The sequence below is a fragment of the Megalops cyprinoides genome, chromosome 14 (genome assembly GCF_013368585.1).
Source record: "Megalops cyprinoides isolate fMegCyp1 chromosome 14, fMegCyp1.pri, whole genome shotgun sequence".
Lineage (NCBI taxonomy): Eukaryota > Metazoa > Chordata > Actinopteri > Elopiformes > Megalopidae > Megalops > Megalops cyprinoides.
The window spans coordinates 20,067,029-20,089,582 of NC_050596.1; the positions used below are offsets into that span (position 1 = coordinate 20,067,029).

Below are 22,554 nucleotides of genomic sequence, written 5' to 3' on the forward strand. Positions count from 1 at the left end.
GACATGAATCCCGTTGTGTTTTATAACATGCTAGGATCCCTTCATTTGACAAATTAGTCTTAAGGTTTAGTTTGCAAAACAAAGAAACAAAAGCATGCAAGTATTGTTCTCTTCGACATTAAGTCCCATTTATTGTTTCCCAAGAGAATGGTTAGCCAGTTCCAGGAAAAAAAAATGTTTTAGGGAGCTACAATGTAGCAATTAACTTCGTCAGTGGTGGTTTAATTTGGCTTTATAGCCTCATTTGGTATTTTTAGAGTCAAATTTGGCATATAGCCGCCCGTAAGATCTGGCAATCCAGCGTACTAGTGGTTTCTCCTACTGGCACAATGGTAACACTTTTCCCGGCGCCAGTGCTGCACATGAACATGAAGCCATATTTCATCAAGGCATTAATGAAGAAACCGCAAAACAGACGGATATGGACATCTTTATCAAAACCATAGCCAAATAAATCTGCAAACGGAGAAAGGCAGAAGAATACATAGGAGTGTCTTCTATACGATGCCACAAGAGGGCTTCTTTACAGCGACCTGCCAAGATTAAGGAAATGGCTAGCTAACTAGCTACCAAATTTGTACTTCAGGGCACATTATATCAAATAACCTCTTGAGCAGATTCTGCGCTTTAGCTAACCATCTTGAAGAAAAATACACTTATCATATGGTGTCTTACAACGCAAATCACAACATTGTCTTCCTCGTTCTTAAACAACGAAATAAAGCCACTAGACTAGACTCAGTTGTTTTATTAAGACCAAACTAGTAGATAGATACCTGCTCAGAATCAGACACGTTGGTAAGATAATTGGGCTGTTTAAGATAAAAAAAAAATGTTTAATTCCTTAAAGAATGTAGCCATAGTCACCTATTTTGATCGAATCGAAAGTCGAGAGCTTGCTGACTGGAATGCAATAATGGCATCGAGGAGTCAGATTTCACTATCATAGTAAGTTAGCTAGCTAGCCAGCCAATTCACAGGCATTGTTCTTTGAGTGGCCTTGCCGCTAGCTTAAGTTTGTCGCTACGAGGTCCAATTACTCACTCGTTGCATCGTTTAATCAGGTCTGCCTATGCAAGGAAAATCACCGAATTTCAAACTTTTGTTGCGAGAGCCAGCAAGTACTGCCACGATGTGGACAACTTGTGGAAAACTGATTCTGCTAACTGCAGGCCTTATAATTGTCTTCTGCCGTTATACTGAAGCGAATCACGGTTATTCATATGCAGGTATGATCAGTTGCCGCGAACTACAGCTCCCTTACAGCAAAATATTGCACCAGTAAATGAACCAACTCGCTGTAATGTTTTATGTACCTAGCTAGCCAAGTCTACTTCCGTGTTATGATTCTGTAACGAACGTAGCTAGCAAGTGAACTACAGTAATAACTGGATATCTGGCTTACCTTGCAGATTGCACTTTTCTAAAAGCAAATGAAGAAACAACGCATTACGGAAGTAGATGCTTCTGCTACAGCTCCGGCACGATGATCAAATGGAAAGACATTTGGTCTACATTTCAGGTAGTTGGCTCTAGCTAACTAATGTCAAGCACTGTTGTCACACTTAGCTGGTGGATATAGCTAACGTTTAGCATCACAGTTTTAATAAACTAGTTGGCAGGATTGCTAATAAACATGGATTCGTGTTATGTCCAACATGTCTAGCTAACGAGCTTCCTGTTATACCTATTTTGCACAAAACACTAGCATGTCACACCGCCTTTCAGAATTAGCTATATAAAGTTAAAGATATCAAGGTTTTCCTTTCTTGTGTGAATGTTATGATTTGTTCTAGCAATGTTGTCCTGCAGAATTGCAGCAATGGCCACACATTTTTCTACCCGTGCAGTGTAAGATGTGGTCGGTTTCCGCTCCACAGGTGCGCGTTATAGGTGACGACGGTGTCCACCTTGAGTTCCCGATGCGACCGCGGGACTGCTATGAGCCGGAGAACGTCGTAATGGTGGCCAGATGCTTAATTAATCACTACTGGCCAACAAGCGCCGAGGCAGAGCAGAGTCTGGACATTCCTTTGGTGGCTCAGGAGGTGTGCTTCAGGGTGAAGACGAATAGGGCCAGCGCTGAGTACAACTTATATGTTGCGGGCAAAAGTACGTTAAGTCTGGTCGCTTAAATCAAGCAGCTTATTTACCGTCATATCGAAAGTGGCACCCATGTTGACTCATTACCCCCATTATTTTCAGAGCTGAACAGAGTACGTTTTGGCCTATTTGCGTGCGGACTCATCCTCTTCTACTTTGCTGGGCCGGTGTGCAGGTAAAGATGTCACCTTCATCATATCCAGGGTTACTTAATCTAGATGCTTAAAGCTTGAGCAACGTAAGTTAAACACCTAAAAGCAGAGTGTCACCGGTGATCCTCTGGTTCCAAGTCATGTTTACTGATCCTCGCTGAACACCTATGCCCTGTTGTCAGACTAGCAGCTAGTGAGAATCAAGTAGGCTACATAACATCCTTTTTAAATCAGTCGTGTCACCTAGTCATGTAATGTGATGCAGCCTCTATTTTTCTTTCAACAGGAGTTCCCTGTTTTACTACAGTGCAGGAGTTTCGCTGGGGGTGATATCTATATTTGTCTTCCTGCTGTTCATACTGAAAAAATTCATTCCAAAGGTAATCATTTCTCCAGAACTCCCTCTTGGTCGCAGACCATTTTAGGCAAGAGGATAACTTGTGGAGAAAGGCAGGTCAATGCTTGATAACTGGCTTTGATATTTTCTTCTACAACTATAACAGATTCATACATTTTAGATTTAATAAGATACACTAGACAGCTGTTCTTGTGCATCAGAACACTAGGTTATGTAAAAGCCACAATGCGTAAGCACAACTACAGAGTAGAATAGTGAGCTAGTCAGCTTTGTTAGAAAGAGGTAATGCCATTTAATGTTACACACCCTTTCTCCTCTGTAGAGCTGAAACTAGGTTGGCTCACTGAGTTAAGGTTCTGGATGTTTCCATATTCTTGTCATTTGACATATGCCAGCTCAGTGTGCCAGCTAACATTACTTTTGATGGCTTGCTTATGTTCATGTTCCTGATGCTTTTCCTCTTCCCCACACGCAGAGGGGACTGTTTCTTTTGCTTTTTGGTGTCAGCTCTAGCCTGTCCTACTTTGGCCTCCAGCAGCTGCTGTTTAACTGGAATGAGGTCTTGTCTCTGTACTGGAGAGAAGTTCTAGGTAAGTGACAGTATATGGGCCTATCTGTTCTGTGTGAGCTAAAGGCCTCTAAACCTACTCAGACCTAATATATAGGGAGATGAGTTTTATAAATGCTTAGTTTATGTAACACATCTGCAAAGGTCTATTAAATTGTGTGCGAGTACGTGGTACTTCCAACTACACACTTTCCCTGGCATCTTGTTTTCAAAGAAACCTAAAATAATCAAAGGATCAATTTGAGACATGTTATATGGTAGTTATAAATTTGACATCTAGGTCCTTTTTCCAGACAGCATTAAAGGTTCATGCATAGTGCATCCACATAAATTGTTTATTAATTTTTAAAACAGGTGAAAATTATTTTCTAAAATTACAAGACAGCTATGAACTCCAGGGTATACAATTGTGGAAGCCAAGTTGTATAGATTACACAAGAAAGTATTTTTTCATACTCTACACAGGCTTCAAGAAAGCTTGTGTAGGTTTCAGCAAGCAAGAGCTGAAGACCTTTGAAATAACCACCTTCCCTTATGACATTTAAACATAGCTCCCTTGAACTGAATAAAACTGAATAATCCTACTGAACCACTCTGCTGATTTTTGTTACATTTCGTAAGTGAACATTAACCTCTGAATGAGCAGAATAATTTAGGTTTCCCTCTTTTTGGGTTATCCTTGTTTCCTGTATTGTAACAAGAGGGGCAAGTGTTTTACTGGTGAGATGACAGTCTCTTGACAGCTCAATAGATTCTGTGCACTACTAAATCAATTTCCCTGTCTAAAGCACTTGCATTGAGCACATCAGTATGTAAATGTGAGAACCATGTGCGTATTGGGATCAAGAGAGAGTGAAGCTGCTGGAAAATTGATTTCCATGCTCAAAACAAAAGGACTGGGGAATTACAGTTCAAAAGATACCCCCCCCCCCCCCATCCACACACACATACACACAACTGAAATTCTCTAAGTGAATATTCCCAAATATTCTACATTCTCACAAATGCACCCATTAACTGTCTCATCAAATACAGGAGATTGGGGTTGTGGCTTTTTATCATCAGCAGTACTTTCCTCCCACAGGTTACCTGTTGGTGTCAGGTTTCTTAAGCTTTGCTGTGTGCTACAAGCATGGCCCAATCACAGATGATAGAACTCTGACCCTGATGACCTGGACACTGCAGGTCATCGCCATGGTGATGATGTACCATGGCATCACGTACCCCACTGCTTCGTACGCTCTGTTGGGGGTCCTGGTAGGGGTGAAGTGCCTCCCGCATTTTTGGACCCTCCTGCTGACCACCTGCAGGTACACTGGGAATAGTAATGATAAAAATAACAACACTAATAAGTATAATTTTTCTAGCAGATTTTGGGTATGAGATTGAATTTGACCATGAAATCATGAATCATCTTGGATCTGTATTAATTTCAGATGCTTGTTAATTAGCATCCAGAGTGGTAACTATTTCTGAAGGAGAGCCAAAAAGCCTGCATACAGCAACAGATAATTCATTGATATTACTCATTTCATTAAGATCGCTTTGAAATGAATTGTTACTTGAATTGTTACACAGGAAGGCCTAGAGTTTTATACTGTGTTTAGAGAAAAACTGGGTCTAATTATTAAATCCTGGGGGCTCTTGGGAGAATATTCAGATATCAAATGCTTTGAAGTGAATATATGGACCCTTATCTTGGGCAGCTTTTTTATGTGTAATACATTTATACACCAATATATTTTACTGTGGCAGCTGAAGTTAAGTACCTTGCTCAAAGGTGCAATGAATCTAGACTGTGACCTTCTAGTCACAGGCCCAGTTCCTTCACCACTGTGGTTCCTTGCAGAGTCTGAATACTATCACTTCATTGTCTGTGTTCAATGGGGTTAAATGTAAGTGGATGAGACACCATTTTAGCAAAGGGGCCCGACAACCAGTCACTGTCGTTTCACATTTATTTGGCTGCTGAAAGTTAAGAGCAGTATTTGTATCTGGTTTGACATCCTGATCCTATGTTTTGGGTCGGCACCTTTTCCCACTCTCCTCGCTTTCCACAGACAAATGGGACGGCTGCTCAGCTTCACCCTGGGCCTGTTCAAGAGGCAGCGGCGGCCACAGGTACGATTTCTGACAGAAGAGGAGTACAGGGAGCAGGGGGAGGCGTATACCAAGGCATCGCTGGACGGGCTGAGGGAGCACTGCACCAAAGCTAGCTTCCCTGCGTGGGACACCGTCCTCAGACTGCGCTCCCCTCAGAGGTACAGCAGAAATGCAGTAACCACCACATCAAGGATGAGATCCTTGCCATTCTCAAGCAGATATGTTCTTCAGATCTCCGAGTGGAGAAATCTGCAAATATTATATTGTACTGATCACAGACCTATGGTCACAGGGGGATTTGTTTCAGACACAAAACACCCCTTTAATGTAACAGTGCAATAACAAGTGATTAATGTGTATATTCATGTAGTAATGCAAATTAATATTCAGAACCGTGGGGTGCAAATATGAGGGCTCATGTAATAATAATAATGACCGTTGCTTCACTGATCACATGAAGCAGTCAGATACACAAACCCTTAGGCTGACAAGTCAGGATTTCTCATAAGGAACTTACAGAAAGTTGCATATATACTGTGGCTAATACCCTTAAGCTTCTATTACTGGGGTTAGAATAATGCAGTCTGTTACAAGCTCATGTAAAACAAAGAGACATTGGGCGGAACTTACCCAGATAACATTCTTCACTCCAGGTTTGCAGATTTCCTGCGGGGGGGCTCCCATGTCAGCCAGGAAGAGTCCCACACACACGACCTGCAGTACGGGATGGGGGGTGCCTACTTTGAGGACATGATCTTCTCGGGCAGCAGGGGTGGCCCTTTTACAGGGAGAGGGGGCTCTCAGCGGGGGGGTGGTGATGACATCAGTGAGGACGAGCTGGAGTACTACAGTCCGGCCCCGCCCACACCCAGCCCTCTCCCTGCCCCTACCCTTACCCCTGTCGATAACCCATCCCTTCCCTCTGGTGGCTCCACCCCTCTCCCTCCAGCTTTCAACTTCCCTCTGTGCCCATACCCTGCCCTCCCCTACACCCCTCACCCAGAACCCGAGATGGAGGATCTGTTCTGAGCGGAGCTCTTTTGCACCCCAGAAAATGTGAATTGGGTCGCCTCAGCCAACATGAACATGGAACTGTGCCTTGTACAGTCAGCTATATGTAATATCTTGCAACATCCTACTTTCTTTACTTCAGTCCTGTCAAGTGTGTCAGGTCACTAAGGTTCCTTGGAATTATAAGGAGTCGACAGTGCACAACCACCAGAATCTTACCTTACATCAAATGCAATTCAGGAGTGTGTGGATAGGGGACTGGGACAGAGGTCTGCGCCTTGTCATCTTCAATGACTCTCAGACCCAGCTTCCCTCAAGGCTGACACCATGGTATCACATCTTTTCTGCACAGTAGCTGTGTTTTTACTCTGCTAATACAGTATCAGACTTTTCAGCCCTCTGTCAGAGTAAGAATCTCCCCTCATTCAAAAACTAGCCTGACTTCCTTTTACTTCCTTTAACTGTGAGAAAAACCACAGCCATCAGTAAGTCGCTCATGCCAGAGAGCTTGTTACTTGTTAATATGTTCTGTACTGCCCTCTGGTGTTAGCCTCTGGAACATCTAACCAAGGAATCATATTGTGTGCTGTTGAACAGGTTTTTAAGATCTTGGCAAACTCTCAGGGGACAATCAGCAGGGCTCATCCTCTCATCTTAGTTTTTAATTCAGGAGGCTTTGCATTTGCCTTTGCATTACAGCCATATTTTTGTAAATGCAAGCAACATTTTAAGACACAGGTCCTTGGACATAGTGCACTGCAATGGTGTGTTCAGGAAACTGACTGTGTGGACATTAACGATATTTTGAATATGTTGAATGTAGTTAATAAAATGGGACTTGATTTTATTTTTCCTTCCGTTTTGGCGTGTATTTTGTAGCACATTCTTCTGAAAGGCGCATAATGTAAACGGCATTTCTCTAGATAACCGAAAGGTCACAGAGCCACATGTGGGCAAACGGGAAGCAGAAGGCACACATATTTCAATACGCAAAAAAAAAAAAAAAAATCCTCAAGGACACAAACAAGTGCAATTAAAATCAAGGTCAGTTTGTCCCATTATTAGTACTTGAAGTCAATGGGTCAGCTTCACCTCTGACACCTGTAGATGCAGTTTAAATACCTACACTTCCTCATCAGTAGTCTACACATATTTACAGTGAAATCAGCAGTGGAAATTCTGGGCATTGAGTGGGGAGGAATCCCCATATCTCCAATCCCTCAAATCCCTTACACTTCATAAACAGCAGTTTTGTACTCAGAAGCACGTGAGGAAAACGTGTCACTTAAACAAAGGCTATTTGTTGGTGACAACTGCATGACGGGCCAGGCACTTCTTGCAGTTTAGACAACAGTCATACAGACACGTGACAATGAGCAGTTTAAATCAGTAGTTTGGGAATGTCACCTGGGTCCTGACCCTCTATTTCAAAGAACCCAGTCTCGGCACTACAGAGAGTCAGGGACTTGGAGAGACATTTACAGTCTGTAACGGAAGGTGTTAACTGACGACGACTGGCCAACATCATAGCTGCAGAGTGAGCGTTTTCCCTTGTGAGCTGGAACCAGGCTGGCTAGCTTCATTCAGGCTCGGAGTGGTTTTCTATGGTCATAACTGTTGACCTGCCTCAGCTCAGCCTGTAAGTGTTACTGCTTCTGGCCTACTTAGAGGTGGGCTGGGGCAAAGCCGGGAGTTTTAGAATTATGCTGCTAAAAACAGTAGATGAACATGGGGTCTAGCTTTCTGTTTCAGAACTGTAGCCTTGGACTGCTGATGAAGTCCAGGAAGTGGTCTCATTCTGAGCAGACAGCAGCATTCAGGGTGAAGTGATGTTCTGGTTTTCTATAACGCAATGGAAATGCAATCTTGCTATACTGGGGGTCAGCCAGCTTTGGTTTGAGCTTATGCTAGCCTGGTTCCAGATTAACAGTGGAAAACGGGTATTAACGTCAACCTCAACCTAAAGGCACAGAGTCCCAGAGGCAGTTTCTCTGTAGTCCACATGAAATCACTTAGGCCTCCCCTCATTTTTTGGTCTGGTATTGTGCTTGACAGTTGCCCAATACTAATAAAATGCCTCAGTGTGCCCCCTGACACTGCAGTTACACATGCTAACACAGGTGAACAGTGCCAGTTAGCCCGTCCCTCTGTGTGCGTCATTACTGTTGGAAAGGGTTAAAGGGGTTACTTGAGGACATCTGTGGAGGGGCCTGAAAGTTCCCTGGGAGTGGAGTGGGGTTCTCAGCTGAGTGTCTCTGGTCTGGTGGGAGTGGGGCTTGGCTGGGTGTCCCAGCGGGCTCCGCGAGTTCTGGGGGGCCCTTGCTGGACGCACTGAAAAGCCCCTCGTGGGGCATGGGCTGCTCGGACGTGCCGGGTGGGTCCGTGGGGTGCGTTGTGCCTGAAGTCTCCCCTTCTGGAGGAGTTGTGGAAGTATCATTTGTCTCCTGTAAACACAGGAAGAAAGGACATTAGGCTGGATTGCTTCTGCAGCAACAAAACAAAAACACAAAATCAATCAATAGGTGTTGAAATTATTAGAATTTGTAAGAAAATTGTATTTTCTAGTGAATATACAAAACCCTTTTTTCACCTCGGGGAATTATTAAATGTTCACAGAAATCCTGACCCTTACAGTTTCAGTACATGAACAGACATGTGTTTCTGTTTAATCAAAGCAATATACTTTAAATCATTTATAATACAGAAATCCTTAAGTTATTTAGTAATTTCTCTTCCATTTTAAGTCCTCATATAACAGTGAGAATAAATGCATAAAATATGTATTGTCTATACATGTTGATACAGATATAATGAGCTTGGACATAGAAGAGAATAATACCCCTCTGTTAACATAATTAAATGACATTTCATTTCGCCATTGTATATAACAAAAGTACACACACGACAGCAAAATGAAAAAACTGAAGGATATTAAACGGCAGAATCAACCCAGAGAACACACTTCCTCACCTTTCTTCTGCTCAGATATGACAGCATGAAACAAGACAAAGAAAGCACATGAGTTCATGTCACGTTCTACAATTACACAGCAAATTCACAGATACTGCTTACTGTCAAGGTCCATAAAAGGGGGTCTTCTGACGATGTGATTGAGCGTGTCTGTGCCTGATCTAATCAGTGTGCTTCTCTAACACATACTTAAACATGTCAATCTACCCGTTTCATGTTTTCTGGTTGCAGTTCTCTGGGATACACTTAAGGTTATGCAGAAAGTAGTTCTGTGTCGATCCAGAGCTACGTCTGCCACAGAAACCCCTCGCACCCCTCATCTTCACGGGAGGGTAGTATTCACTGTACCTGCAAGGGCTGGATCTCCGTGGAGGGGTTGTTCTTTGCCATGACAACCATCTCCCGGATCTGGTAGATGGCAAAGGCGATGGTGACCCAGGGGGAGGCGGAGATCACCCAGGCAGGCTTGGTGACGTCTTCCTGCTCCTCTTGGTGCTTGGTCTTTTTGGGTGGAATCTTGGGCTCCACCCGGGGTGCCGCCAGCTCTGAGTGGCTCTGAACCAGGTCGATGGTTGCTATGGGAACTGGGCTGGATGGAACCGGAATATTCTCAGCCAGCATCTTATCCTCTGGGGAGAGACAGAGAGAGAGAAATCCAATATTATCAGTGACGGCAGCATTGTAATCATCACAGAATTATTCTAAGGTGTGACACAACTGATTTCTTACTCTGCATTGTCACAGTAAGAATTCAGAGTTTGCGCTTTGGCAATGAGTACTAACAGCATTTCATGCCAATAGAGAGCACTGAAATGAAGAGACAGAAAGGCAGAGACAGATAACGTGAAAGAGAGTGAAAGAGATGATCAAAATCAAGTCAAGGTTTTTTCCGCTGTGCATTATCAGGCATGGACATGACCTTCAAAGGCCCCTGCGCTCCAGTATGCTTGACATTCCAAGCATGTCATGCCACACAGTGTCACAAAGGACGGTTCATCTTTTCGGCGGCGGTCAAGTGGATGGAGAAAGGGACAGTGCTGCTCTGAGAATTGTGTGACACAGGAGGGCCCCACCTTTGTCCTCATTCCGTCCTGTGAGATATTGGATGAGGGAGAAGATGAGCAGAATGACTAGGGAGGCCATTCCAATTCCTCTGAAGGTCGATGCCAATCCTGGAGGGTGCACATGTGCGAGGACACACAAAAACACACACACACACACACACACACAACATGGTCAGAGGGAAGCACACGGGCCTTTTATCAAGACCTTTTTCAGCCTACATGGAATTTCACTTCACTCAAAGCAGGCCCAAGTAAAACATACACGAATGGCTCAATGATCAATCCATGTACTGGAAAAACATACCTAAAACAATAAAATATTTCAATTTATTTACATCCAAATCTTGGAATAGTATTCTTGAGGCTGAGTAAAGCAATTACTATAACATGCCATAACCACACAGAGGACAAAAGTCATCACAGACTTGGCTATGTGCAGTATGGTGACGCTCTGGCCAATCAGATAAGCAGGTTGGCTGCCAAGCATATTCTTTCCATTTGACTGCATTTCTGAGTAGTCTCACCTTCATGTGACCCCACCGCCTCCTGCAGAGCTAAGGTACAAATACCACTTTTGTGGTGTGAGCTTCAGGCATAAATGAATAAGATGTTTTAAATATATGTTAAAAAATGCTAATGCTGATGCTAAACACTGAAATGTGGCAGCACTGGCCAAAGCAAAGCTTGCACATGGAGTGTGCATTCAGGGGGTGTGGAGTGCAGTTAGCTGAACTGCAGTGACCATGTTGAAAATAGTGGAAAAGGCACAGAGTTCTGATGACAATTTTAAGATCATGATAATTAATGAGGCAGAAGCATCAAACTGCTGCTCTGCTAAAAATAAGAACATACAGCGTGACAAAAATGATAACTGCACAAGCAAAAAAGAGCATCTTTGAATGTTAACTCATGAGGACATTATTTTGTGGATCTACATGCAGTTAGTCTGAAGAGACGGGCAAGAGGGTTGTTGAATATGTAATCCAGATTAGAAACAAGGGCAATAATTATTTTTGTGACTGTTCCAAAGAGCTCAACATATCAGAATTCTAGACGACAACCTTGTCACTGGATTACAAACACAAGCTCTATTGGATTTCTGACACCCTTGATAGCAAGTAAACAACCAAACAAAAAACAATTTCTCCATTGATGTGGTTTGATAGAGTGCATTTTTGTCATTTTTAAAGTGATCTTTTAGGGAATGGGGAGGGGTTGCCTTATAATGAGAGCTGCCTTATATTCCAGCCAACACGGTAATAGATGAGCAAAAAAAAATGTGCGTTGTTGCTTTTGTTAAATGCATACCAAAGAAGTTGACGAAGACTCCGCCCACCATGGCCCCGCAGCCCCTCCCCAGGCCCAGGTGGAGGCCCTGCAGGATGCCTTGGGCGGACGTGCGGAGGTCAGGGGGCACGGCTGCGCTCAGGTATGAGATGCAGGCTGCCCAAACCGAGGCGTGTGTCATCCCTGCCAGCGCAAACACAGAAATACACACGGAGTTAGTACATTAGCTCCAGACAGAGAACCATGGGATACTGCCTGCCAGCTGTGTGGGTCTGCATTCGATCCTTTCGTCCCCCATACACTGGACACAGGACTTACTTTAAACGTGTAGTTTCATTAATGCCAGCGACACTTCATACTCAAAACAATAAGTGGCCAAGAGAGGGCAGCAACGACAGCAACAGTAGGAGCAGTGTAGCGTTACATTCTGTCACCACTCAGATAGCACTGAAGCCAGTTGCTTCTTCCAGAGCACAAAGCACAAAGGACAGTCTTTCTCCCTGCCTGTTTATCTACAGTCTGAGCTGTTCCTGGAACAGCAGGCTTTTTATGGAGGGAAGCCATCCGCATCTACACACATCATCCAACACCTGTCTCCAGGCCTGCCAGAAGGGCGGACAGCCAGAACTATGGCAGGTAGAGGCAGAGAATAAAAAAAAGAGGGTGGACAGCCTGTATACTCTTTCTACAGGAGAAAGGCACAACACAGTCACATCTCTGTTAAAAAAAAAAAAAAACCTAAGCTAACAGCTGCAGCTCAGGAATCAATACTCAAATCCAAAATCTCTCCTGCTGCTAATCTCTTAAACGGTTAACTTCAAAAGAAGGTCACGCTGCAGTCATGTGAATGGCCTCTTAACGGACACTGATCGTTATTGGATGCATGAAGGCTGTAAACAGACAACTCGTGGTATAGTGCTGGGTTGACAGGGAGGGTTTCTCTGCTTCTCAGACCCTGATGTTGACAGCAGGGAAGTGCATTTCAAATAATTATATAGTATAATTATATATATACTCATTTACTTCTGTGTAAGTAATGACTTGCGAGAGATCTACGTTTGCTCACGTTCAGGCAGGAAAAGGAATAACATCAATGTTACTTTATGCAGGGTCCTTAAGCTCACCTTCATTAACATTGAAGGGAAAGAATGCAAGTGGATTTTCACATCCTGCATTCAAACACCGATCCATGTAAATGACAGTGATGTCAAGGTTAGAATATTCAGAAAGTTGAATACTCTCTCATTCCTAGCTGACAGCTGACTGCAACTTAAAATAACCACTCCTTCGGTACTCAGACTTGATTATGTCACGCATGGGTGTGTCTTTAACTCGGGGAGCATACCTTTATGACATGTGAAGCACATACCCCTGGTGAGCTGGGCATGGCCTGCGATTACGGTTTATCATCATCCTGGCACAAGCAACTGCACAGTTGCTATCAAACCTGTTTCCTAACCCTCCTACCATCCTGCCCTCCTGTTAAACAACAAAAATGGTACCTTGGTGGCAGTATTATGACCACCAAGAAAAAAGTGCCATTATCACATACTTTATCATGTTGCCATTGGCAATCCATTAGCATTTCCTTTTGAGATGTGAGATTTTGCATCAGTAAAGGATGTTGTGCTTTGCAGCATTTATGTGATCAGAGCATAAAGTTGCTCCTACAGCTCAAAAAAAACAAAAAGAGTGGAGTTGCCCTCGGAAAAGGGCGTCTGACAAGCAGAGATTTAAAATAACAGAGAGTTCCTGTCCTGAAATGCACTCTGAGCTGAGGCGGGTGCTGCATAATGGCTCTTAATCCAAACACTTCCCGCCCTGCAAAGTCAACAGAGGCTGCCTCCTGAAGGCCCGGCCCTCGCTTACCTTGAAGCACCTCCATGGGCAGAACGATCCAGGCGTTCTCCAGGTAAGAGATGTAGAGGTAGCGCGCCGTGTTGCACGCCAGACCGATGTACAGCACCCTGCGATGGAGGAGGAGAGCCAGACCGTTACCAACAGAGATGAGACACTGCGTCACACCATTATTTACACAGCAGTTGTCTTTCTGGTTGCAAGTCCAGTTTCCAAACCATCAATATTTCTCTCTCTCTCCCCCTCTCACTCAGCCACATTCATGCACACACACACACGCCCTCAGAGTATTAAATTACAATAGCCTCGATGAACAAAGACACCTGAGAGCCTTTCTACTGGACAATGCTGAAAACATGGTGACAGCACAAACAGGGAAAGGGAGGAGGGAAGAGAACTGCTGTCCCAGAGTTCTCTCACACGACCCCGAATGTGTTTAACATTCCGTCTGAAATATTTTTCTGCCGTAAATGATTTATTTTAAATCTGTTTAACAGGGAAAAGGAGGCTTCTTAGAACAGGAAAAGTGTTTAGGAGTGATAACACCCTTAATGAGAGCCCGGAGAGGAAAAAAAAAACGCCTGAAATGTGACGTCTGAGACTCCTGAGTGGGCGTTTTGTGCAATGGGCACTGCAGAACAGGCGACGCATCTCCGTGACAGCCACCCCCCCCCCCCCCCCCCCCCCCATACACACACACAGTGTCAGTGCTCCAGTCATCAGTGGGTGCACCAGCAGCCCCCCCCCCCCCACCTATCACCGTGGAGCCTAAGCACCAGAGTGTGTAACCAATCAAGGCGTCAAATCCTGTTTAGCTTGAGCTGCGTTCCAGCAAAAAAATGAATAAATAAAAATAAAAAGCATCACCTAAATACTTCACCATAAATATGCATAGAAAATCAGCCACGCAGAAGGCAGTCAACCAAGAGTCACAAGCCCTGCTGTGAGCTGATTTAGCAGCCTTCGTCTGCTCCACCACATGGAGTGAATGCACTCAGCTCAAATGGTGTCCAGCAATTACTGGAATCTCATTTTAAAATCATAACATTGTTTCAGATTTAATCTGGGGTAAAAACTGGAATGATTCAGCATATCGACTGATGAGTAAGGCAACAGAAGACAGCAAATATCTCTTTTAAAGTGCCTCTTGAGCAGAGGTGCATTAAACTCCTCAGTACCTTACATTTGACTTCAAGCCAGATTTTGTTTTATGTTGCTGTGCAGTCAAAAATGATCATTTCTGGGTTCTACATAAAGGTTAGACAGGAATTTTAGCAATACGTTTACATACATTTATAACTTAACTAGTTAACTATTACGTAATAAAGGGATAGGTAGGTGTCTTCTTGTAGGCGTGACTATAGACTCTGGCTTAAAAGTGTGATATCGAGCTATTAAAATAATTCATCATGTAGATGCTGCTGAACTTGTCCATTGGCACATACATAATGAATGTCAATGACTAACACGGACATCCCCTTCAAGCATTCTTCCTACACAGGTGGAATAAGAGGTCATACTTTGAATGTACTTTTTAAAGGTTTTAAAGGTCTCACAATGCAGATGGAGTGGGGTGGGGGGGGGGGGGGGGGGGGGGCACTATCCCACTATTTAATCTCACCTGGGATTACAATGTCAAACTAGAAAGCAAAGACTGAAGGCAAACTTTATATTGGTTTGAAAAGGCAGCTAATATTCACAAGCTTTGCTTGACAGATGGGTCTGCATCTGTGGCTGCTGTAGCAAGCCCATTGTGACAGCACATTGTGACTGCCTGTTATGAATACTCAGATTCTGAACACTACATCCATGTTAGTCATGGGAAATGTTTCAATGTAACATTGTAAATGTCTCAAGAAATACTTCAAGTATTGACACAAAAAGCACTAGAAATGCAATCCCATATTAGCTGAAGGTACTGGACAAGTCTCATGATTGTAACTGAAAAGCTGTAGGATGCGTTGTGTACAGAAAATTGGATGGAAAAAGGAAAAGAAAAAAAATTAGAAGTCTGTTGCCCTTTACAAGCAAGCGTAATAAAATTGCTGTACCATATAAATAATGATACCATTTCTGAGAGGTGCCTGCAGGATGGTTCAACATGTGCCAATGTAGTGCCCAATTTAGCTGATAAAATCAATAGCTCAGTGGCCTGGAGACCTTCAAAAGACAGAGAATTGATCCAGTACTTTCATATGAACCCCTCTGTTGAAAGGGAACGTTTAGAAGCACTTGATCACCATTGTTAAGCCTAAGACAAAAACCCCACTGCCCCACTCCCCCATTCAATTACACCAGCAGTAAAAACATTCAATATTAATGAGTATAAAAGTGGTTCTGAGTGAGAGTGTGTTTGTTCAAGCCACAGAGGAACAGAGGTGGCCGGCGCCCAGAGCGAATGCTGAACCTTTGGAGAAAGTGGGCATGCCTCTTTTGTCGATGAGCAATGGCAGATCCGACATTGTGCCCGGCTCCTCCATCCCAGGGACAGACACTCCTGTCCAAAAGCGGCCTCATGGACGCAATGGAGAGAATTCAATGTGTCACCATCGAGCGGGTCACAGCCCTGCCCCTGGGGGCCTCCCCTCCTAAATATAACACCCTGCTCTTGAATGTTGCGGACGGGTGAGAGAGCGGAAGAGTGATGCCGATCGGACAGGGGAGAGACTTTTGCCAGTCACAGACACGCCCTGCCAGTAAATTCAACTATCAGATCTCCAATCAGCAACATAAACAGGATGAGACAGCCTTTTACACATCAAAGGAAACAAATGGAGATAACTCTTAAAACCGAAGAAAAACAAATGAACACCAACAAATGTGCCACTGAGATGAATGGCCCCAAAAGCGAGAAAATTACACACCACATTTTAAATAGTCTAGCTGTTTAGTGATCCATCAGAGGTATATGCCTGAGCTCTCAGACAGCTGAGGCCAACCTCCATTAACTGAATGAAGAATAACTTCACAGTAAAGCCTTTTTTAAATCAGTGCGTGGAAACAATTACGTGTAACTGTGATACACAGAACAGGTTGCCCTTGTGTGGTCTCTGGAACATGAATTCCAGCTAGCCCTGATATAAACGCAGTGAGTGATCACTATAAGAATCATCTTAATGTGAAAAATACCACAGTGGTTGCTGTAAAGCTGTTTTGGGAAAACCTGGAGCATATGCATAAATCACCCATTCTAGAACCCTCCCCATTCCCTTGCCACGTACCGGATGTGGCCCACCAGCTCGATGAGCTTGTGGCTGGTGAAGTAGGCCGCCAGCTCGGAGACGTGGCTCAGGACAGAGCAGATGCCGAACAGTGTGGTGGTGCCCTTCAGGTCCTCCAGGTGCCAGTAGAGGAAGGTGAAGACGAAGCCGTACCCGAAGCCCATGAACCAGGCCACGAAGAGCACGGTGCCGTAGCGCACGCCGCACAGCAGGCGAATCAGGTCCCGGTAGTGAAACGGTTGCTGGGCAGAGCCAGCGGACACCGCCGATTCTTGCAACCCCCCTTCAGGAGAGGAGGGAGTCCGGGCCATCTGCGGGCCCTCTGCCGAATCCCTCTTCTCCGCCTCCTCCCGCTGCGCGGTCACGGGCACGTGGTCGCCCCGGTCGAACTGGAACCGCGTCGCCACCAGCAGGGAGGCGCTCATCAGGACACCGAACACGATGAAAGCGATCTGGTAATTCTTGTAGTCGGGCAAGATGCAGCCGGTGCCCTCGATGAGGAAGGTGATGTGCGTGTGGTCGATCCAGATGCCCACGGAGAGCATGGCCAGGCCCCAGCCCAGAGAGCCCCACATCCTCTGCAGCCCGTAGCGGTCGCGGTGCCGGCCGAGGTACTGCAGCGTGACCGTGTCCACGATGGTGACCGCAGGGGCGCTGAAGAACTCGCCGATGATGATGACCAGCAGGATGAGGAGGAAGATGGTCTCCACCTGGTCTTCGTTGTAAGTGATGATGTACTCTTTGGGCTTGGCAGTGGTAGTTGTGGGAGTAGTGGTTGTGGTGGTTGGCGGGGTGGTTGTTGGGGTGGTTGTGGGAGTGGTGGGGGTCAAGGTAGTTAAGGGGCTGGAGGTTGGGGTGGCTCTGGGGGTGATGGTCCGGGCGGTGGGGGTTGAAGTCATTGGGTTATCCACTGTGTTATTGGCGGCGGATGCACGCTCTGTCACAATTGGCCCAATGGTAGTTACTGTGGCATTGGCATCAACGTTTCTGACATACCTCCGTCGGGAACCATGGACAGACACGAAATTGTGAAAAAGATGGGGGAGGGTGAAGAAATCTCCCACTGCGTCTCGGCGACTCCTGGAATGGTTGGCAGGGGTGGGGGGGACAGTCCTGCTGCGATTGGCTGTCGGGAAGGTGACGGAGGCGTTCGGGGGAGGCACCGTGGGATTCTTCTCTACGCAGCTCATGGCGGCTGGCTTGACGAAGCCGATGCCGCAGTTAAACACAATCCAGCACAGCACGGAGAACAGCAGGACGGCCTTGCCCTTCTTGAAACGGTCGGCCACCACTCCCCAGAAGGGGGCGCTGCAGAACTCGATGAAGAAGCGGATCCCCACCAGCAGCCCGCCCTGGCTGGGCGTCATCCCCAGCTGCTTATAGTAGACGGCCAGCAGGGGGTGCAGGGAGCCGTAGGCTGCGTAGAAGAAGAAGTAGAAGACCTTGGAGATGAGGAGGTGGTTGTCGATCCGTATGCAGCACCTCTCCAGGCAGCCCATATCCTGCAGCGAGGGAGAGATGGGCAGCTCGGCGGGGGGTTCTTCTGGCGTGGCCGACGAAGAGGGAGGGTCTCCCACTCCCTCCAAGGAGAGGGTCCTGAATGGCTCGGCCAAGACATACTTCCTCTTCAGGTCCTCCTCGTCATCTGTCAGGATGGCCACTCGGTCGTCACTTGCCATCTCTGTGGGGAAAAAAAAAACATGAAACAGAAGGGTAAAGTGGTGGGTGGGAATGATATGCAAAGAGACTTAAGACCAAACCGATGTAGGGTATAACTTGCTCACCAAGGACCACCTAAAAAATGTAAAGTAAGAGTATGGGAGCAACTGTTGGTCGCACACATTTCAATCTTGCAGCCCTTCCTTGTGCTCCTGTTTTGTTTCTCTTGTCACCTGTGTTTGAGGGATTTCCGGCTGTGTGCACACAGAGGTGGTCAGCTCACTAAAAATACTTTGTGATCAACAGCCATCGACTTATATTTCTGGGAAACAATTATTGGCCTGCCCGATGCAGTAGAGAGGTGTACATGTGTGTCTGCTGTGGATGCAGGCATCAGCATGCCCGTAACCAGCTATGAGGTCACCGAGGTCCGGACCTCGGTAATTTTTTAGCTAAAAATAAAATTTGAAGCTAAATACAACTGGATAAAAAAATGAGTGTATGAGAACTTCTCATAGATGAGTGCCTGCTTAATTCAGTTTAGAATTGTTATTTAGTGTCCGCTGTGTGAGAGTTTTGAGAGAGGGCGCGAGTGCAGCCCCTTGCATCATCAGCACTTCCACTGACAGCAGCAATTAGAATTCACGCACGTTGGCAGCAGCAGGTGGCTTGTGTATGAACTGGCAGCATACCATTTGGTAAGACAAAGCAATGATTGTTATGCCATTATCTGTAAGAAACGTTCAAAACAGTAACCTGGTACAGCGTCTGGAGTAAAGGGAATGGTATGAAACATGTTTAATATGCGTACTCTGGCCATGATGAAGGCTAGGCTATTTCTTTCATATTAGTAGGATAGTTAACATTTCACACAACGCCATTGATTAAAAAACAGCTTATGTAGGCGACAGTATCAATAATAGTAGGCCTACGAAACATTTCAAAGCCAAATCTGGAAATGAATATAGGTGTATAATGACATTAGCTTGTAATGGTGCTACTCTCAAGCATTTTTCTTTTATTTTTATAGCTAGCTAAGGTAACAAATCACCTTAGCTTAATTATCATGCTTCATACTGTAGACCTATGTATTTTGATGCTCTAGATAATGTTCTTGCGATTTATAATTCATCAGCAATGTGTATTAATATGAAAGCTGCCCCCCGACCTCACTATTTTTCAAACCCTGATTACTGCCTTTGCAGTCACAGCTGGCATCAGATTCCTTTGTGAAAGCTAGCTGGGTCTTCTGTGCTGTATGGTTGCAGGTTCAATCCCTGCTCATTAAACACCAGCCATTACACATAATCCAGGGTGGTTTACAACTGACACCTCATGCACCTGTACAGGTGGATATTTAATAAAGCAACTGAGTTATTATTATCTCACTTTCCAAAAAGTACAATAGCACTTCTCCATCTTGTAATTTAATCAAACCTGCAGGACCCCCTTTCTTCACCAGAACAGAACATCACATGTAAACCCCTGTCAAATTGAGGTCACAAGTTTGTAGCCTGTGCAATAGAAGCAATAAGGCAACTGACACACACAAACACACACAGAATAATTGGCAATGACATCTGGAAATCCGGGCCTGCTTTATTGGAGGACTGGTATTCTTTCCATCCATTTATTGCCATGACAACAAGCAGCTGCACTAAGGGTTGGTCTAATATTATGAGTACAAACAGTTGTCCTCACTCAGGACTACTGAATCTGCCAAAAAATATTGCTGCAGTGTCCAAATGGTGTTGACTCAACAAACACTAACACATGAGGCTGAACATTTTGGGAGAAAAGATAGATGAGCTCAGATCAATACATTAATAGGGGTTTTAAGCTTCACTATCATTTACAGTACCTGACAGTGCTTTCTACAGTTCTTAATTTTGAACATGTCATCCAATATTTTACGAAGCAAACGAGGTTAAGTGCATTGCACAGGGGCAGAAGGACCGAACTGCAACCTTCAAGATTTATGACTAGTTCCGTCTGCGCCACATTGCTGCCTCATTATGTTTTGTATACCCAACGTAGACAAAGTCATGCTAGTAAATTCTCAAATGAGGAAGCAACTACTGACCGATGTACGAGCCTGAACAGTGTTAAAACTGTAAATTCTGTCATTTTTCCGCCGTTACGATAGGAATATATTTCTTTTTGCAACACAAAAAATAAACCAGGAACAAATATTAACATTCCACCTGCCAATCAATGTAATTATAAACAAGAGTTCAGTTACAGGTTAAGTTAAAAAATATTAACTACAAAGTTTAACTGCGACTTCCAGCTGCTATACGAAAGAATTTGTTATTTATGTAGCTATACGTAGGCTATTTATACCTGTTTAACCTTTACAGTGTAGACGCTGCGACAGTCGAGCCAATCGTCGGTGCCACCTGATATAGACCAATGAGTGTGCCGTCATCTCTAACGTTAGAGCTTGTTAAATAAAAATGAACTCAAGAACGGCATAAGCATAGCAGAGAATATTAAACTTGTTAGCCTAATCACCAAAATCTGAAATAAAGGAATGAGATGACAGCTGCCTTTTTTCACCCGCGCCCTACGTTTGCGGAAGTATCATCGCCTGCGTCCCCTTGTGAAGCTTATTATCTTACCAAGTCATTTTGAGAAATTTAGCTCACTACAATTTCATAATGTACGCTCGCTGCCTCCATAAAATTATGTCTTGGATAAAATAGCTAGTCTAATACGTGAGCGTTTTACATAAATTTGAACTAGCGTCATAATTCACAGATTGGCCAAAATTAGAGCAAGATAGCAACACAAAATAAGATACAGGTAAGTTACGTCGGTAAGTCGTCTAGACAAGTTAGACGGCTACCCCGAGGTGGTTGAACAGCCAAAAATGCATCGCAACAAACCAGGGATAAGCCTTCAAAGTCTTTCTGAAATAAATTCACTGTCCATGAGCACTAATTAGCCATTATTGAGAGGTATACAGAAGTAAACCAGAATTCTTGATACCGCCTTACCAGAAATTCTTGTTTTGGAGTTTAGTCCGTTTCGCCACCTCGGCTAGGCGGCAGGTAACCTAATTCGAGCTGTCCGAATGTCTGTCCTTCCGCACATCATCTGCGCATTGTGCGTCGCTCCATCGCAGACTGGTGTTTGTTTTAACAGAAGGGAAAAGTTAGGTCTTTTCCTAGAAAATTAGCTTATAGAGCAGTCGAGTCTCTTCACCATGTTCAGACCAATTCTGAACTAAACCCTAACAGTGAAGCGTCGTTCCGGCTTGACGTCAGTTCTCACCTGCAAAAACGACCAGCAACAGGGAGGGGTCGAATCAGCGCGGTGACGTAGACGGAAGCTGCCAGCCTCCGCCGCTGGAGCCGGCCCGCTGATCTCAGTTCAGCTGCATCTCCACATTAAAGGTCAGCGGGGCCGACGGTTCCAACAAGCTAACTTGGCGGAATGGTTCACATTCCTGCGTTCATTAAGATAATCGATTTTAAACGTCAATTCAACACACATGGCGAACAGCGCAAAGCTGTAGGCAAGCTATGTACAGTTATGACTGTGGCTGTCACTGTCAAATTGTGAATAAACCTCCAATTTTAAACAATTACAAAATTGTAATATTTTAAAACAAATACAGTTCTGCATATATGCCTGTGTAACGTTTCCAGTGCCAAGTATTACTCCTGCCAAATAGGCTATATAAAAGCATGCTGGATAGCTTTGTAATCATTTGGATTACCTTCAATCATACAGTCATAATCTACTCAAATAATTTCTCAAGCAAGGGAGCGGCATTTAATGTTTCTCGTAGTAGGTCATTTAGAAGGGTGTTTTGTACAAGCACTACCACTATGATATCATGTAAACTGACATCGACAATTGATGATCAAACACACATTTTAGCAGTTTAATTGATTAGATATTCAGTACACAGGGATATAATCTTTACAATTTATAGTATAACATATGTTGAAATATACTGGAAATAACATTTGAAACAATTCTGACAAAAGAGACACATAATTCAAAGAAGTACTCATTTCTAAGTGTAAAATTCCACGTGAACACATTGATGTTGTATTACAAAATCAAATCTTGGCAGACAATACTAATGCAATACGGTCCCTAAAATCCTTATCAGTCTTTGTTCATAACAACCTGCTTCAGTTTTCTGCCCTGATACAGTAGGCTAATGTTACATAGGTGAACACACTGG

General features: G+C 44.4%; 2 protein-coding genes across 3 annotated transcripts; one reads left to right on the forward strand and one right to left on the reverse strand.

Annotated features, from left to right (window-relative positions):
* Nucleotides 1-1,119: 1,119 nt before the first annotated feature.
* nemp2 (nuclear envelope integral membrane protein 2) lies at nt 1,120-6,731 on the forward strand. The gene is made up of 9 exons (XM_036545479.1): nt 1,120-1,229; nt 1,413-1,522; nt 1,881-2,112; nt 2,206-2,278; nt 2,542-2,635; nt 3,089-3,203; nt 4,266-4,491; nt 5,242-5,442; nt 5,938-6,731. Exons 1-9 carry the CDS (start codon nt 1,133-1,135, stop codon nt 6,311-6,313), a joined length of 1,524 nt encoding a protein of 507 aa, XP_036401372.1. The 5' UTR covers nt 1,120-1,132; the 3' UTR covers nt 6,314-6,731.
* Nucleotides 6,732-7,082: 351 nt separating this feature from the next.
* LOC118789153 (major facilitator superfamily domain-containing protein 6-A-like) lies at nt 7,083-21,621 on the reverse strand. 2 transcript variants are annotated; one of them, XM_036545481.1, is made up of 8 exons: nt 21,353-21,621; nt 16,695-18,375; nt 13,486-13,583; nt 11,638-11,799; nt 10,339-10,437; nt 9,614-9,894; nt 9,266-9,272; nt 8,657-8,739 (listed from the first exon to the last, which is right to left on the reverse strand). In XM_036545481.1, exons 2-8 carry the CDS (start codon nt 18,371-18,373, stop codon nt 8,729-8,731), a joined length of 2,337 nt encoding a protein of 778 aa, XP_036401374.1. In that variant the 5' UTR covers nt 18,374-18,375; nt 21,353-21,621; the 3' UTR covers nt 8,657-8,728. The 2 variants fall into 2 exon arrangements, with proteins under 2 accessions (XP_036401373.1, XP_036401374.1); XM_036545480.1 differs by lacking the exon at nt 9,266-9,272 and having other exon boundaries at nt 7,083-8,739.
* Nucleotides 21,622-22,554: the final 933 nt, after the last annotated feature.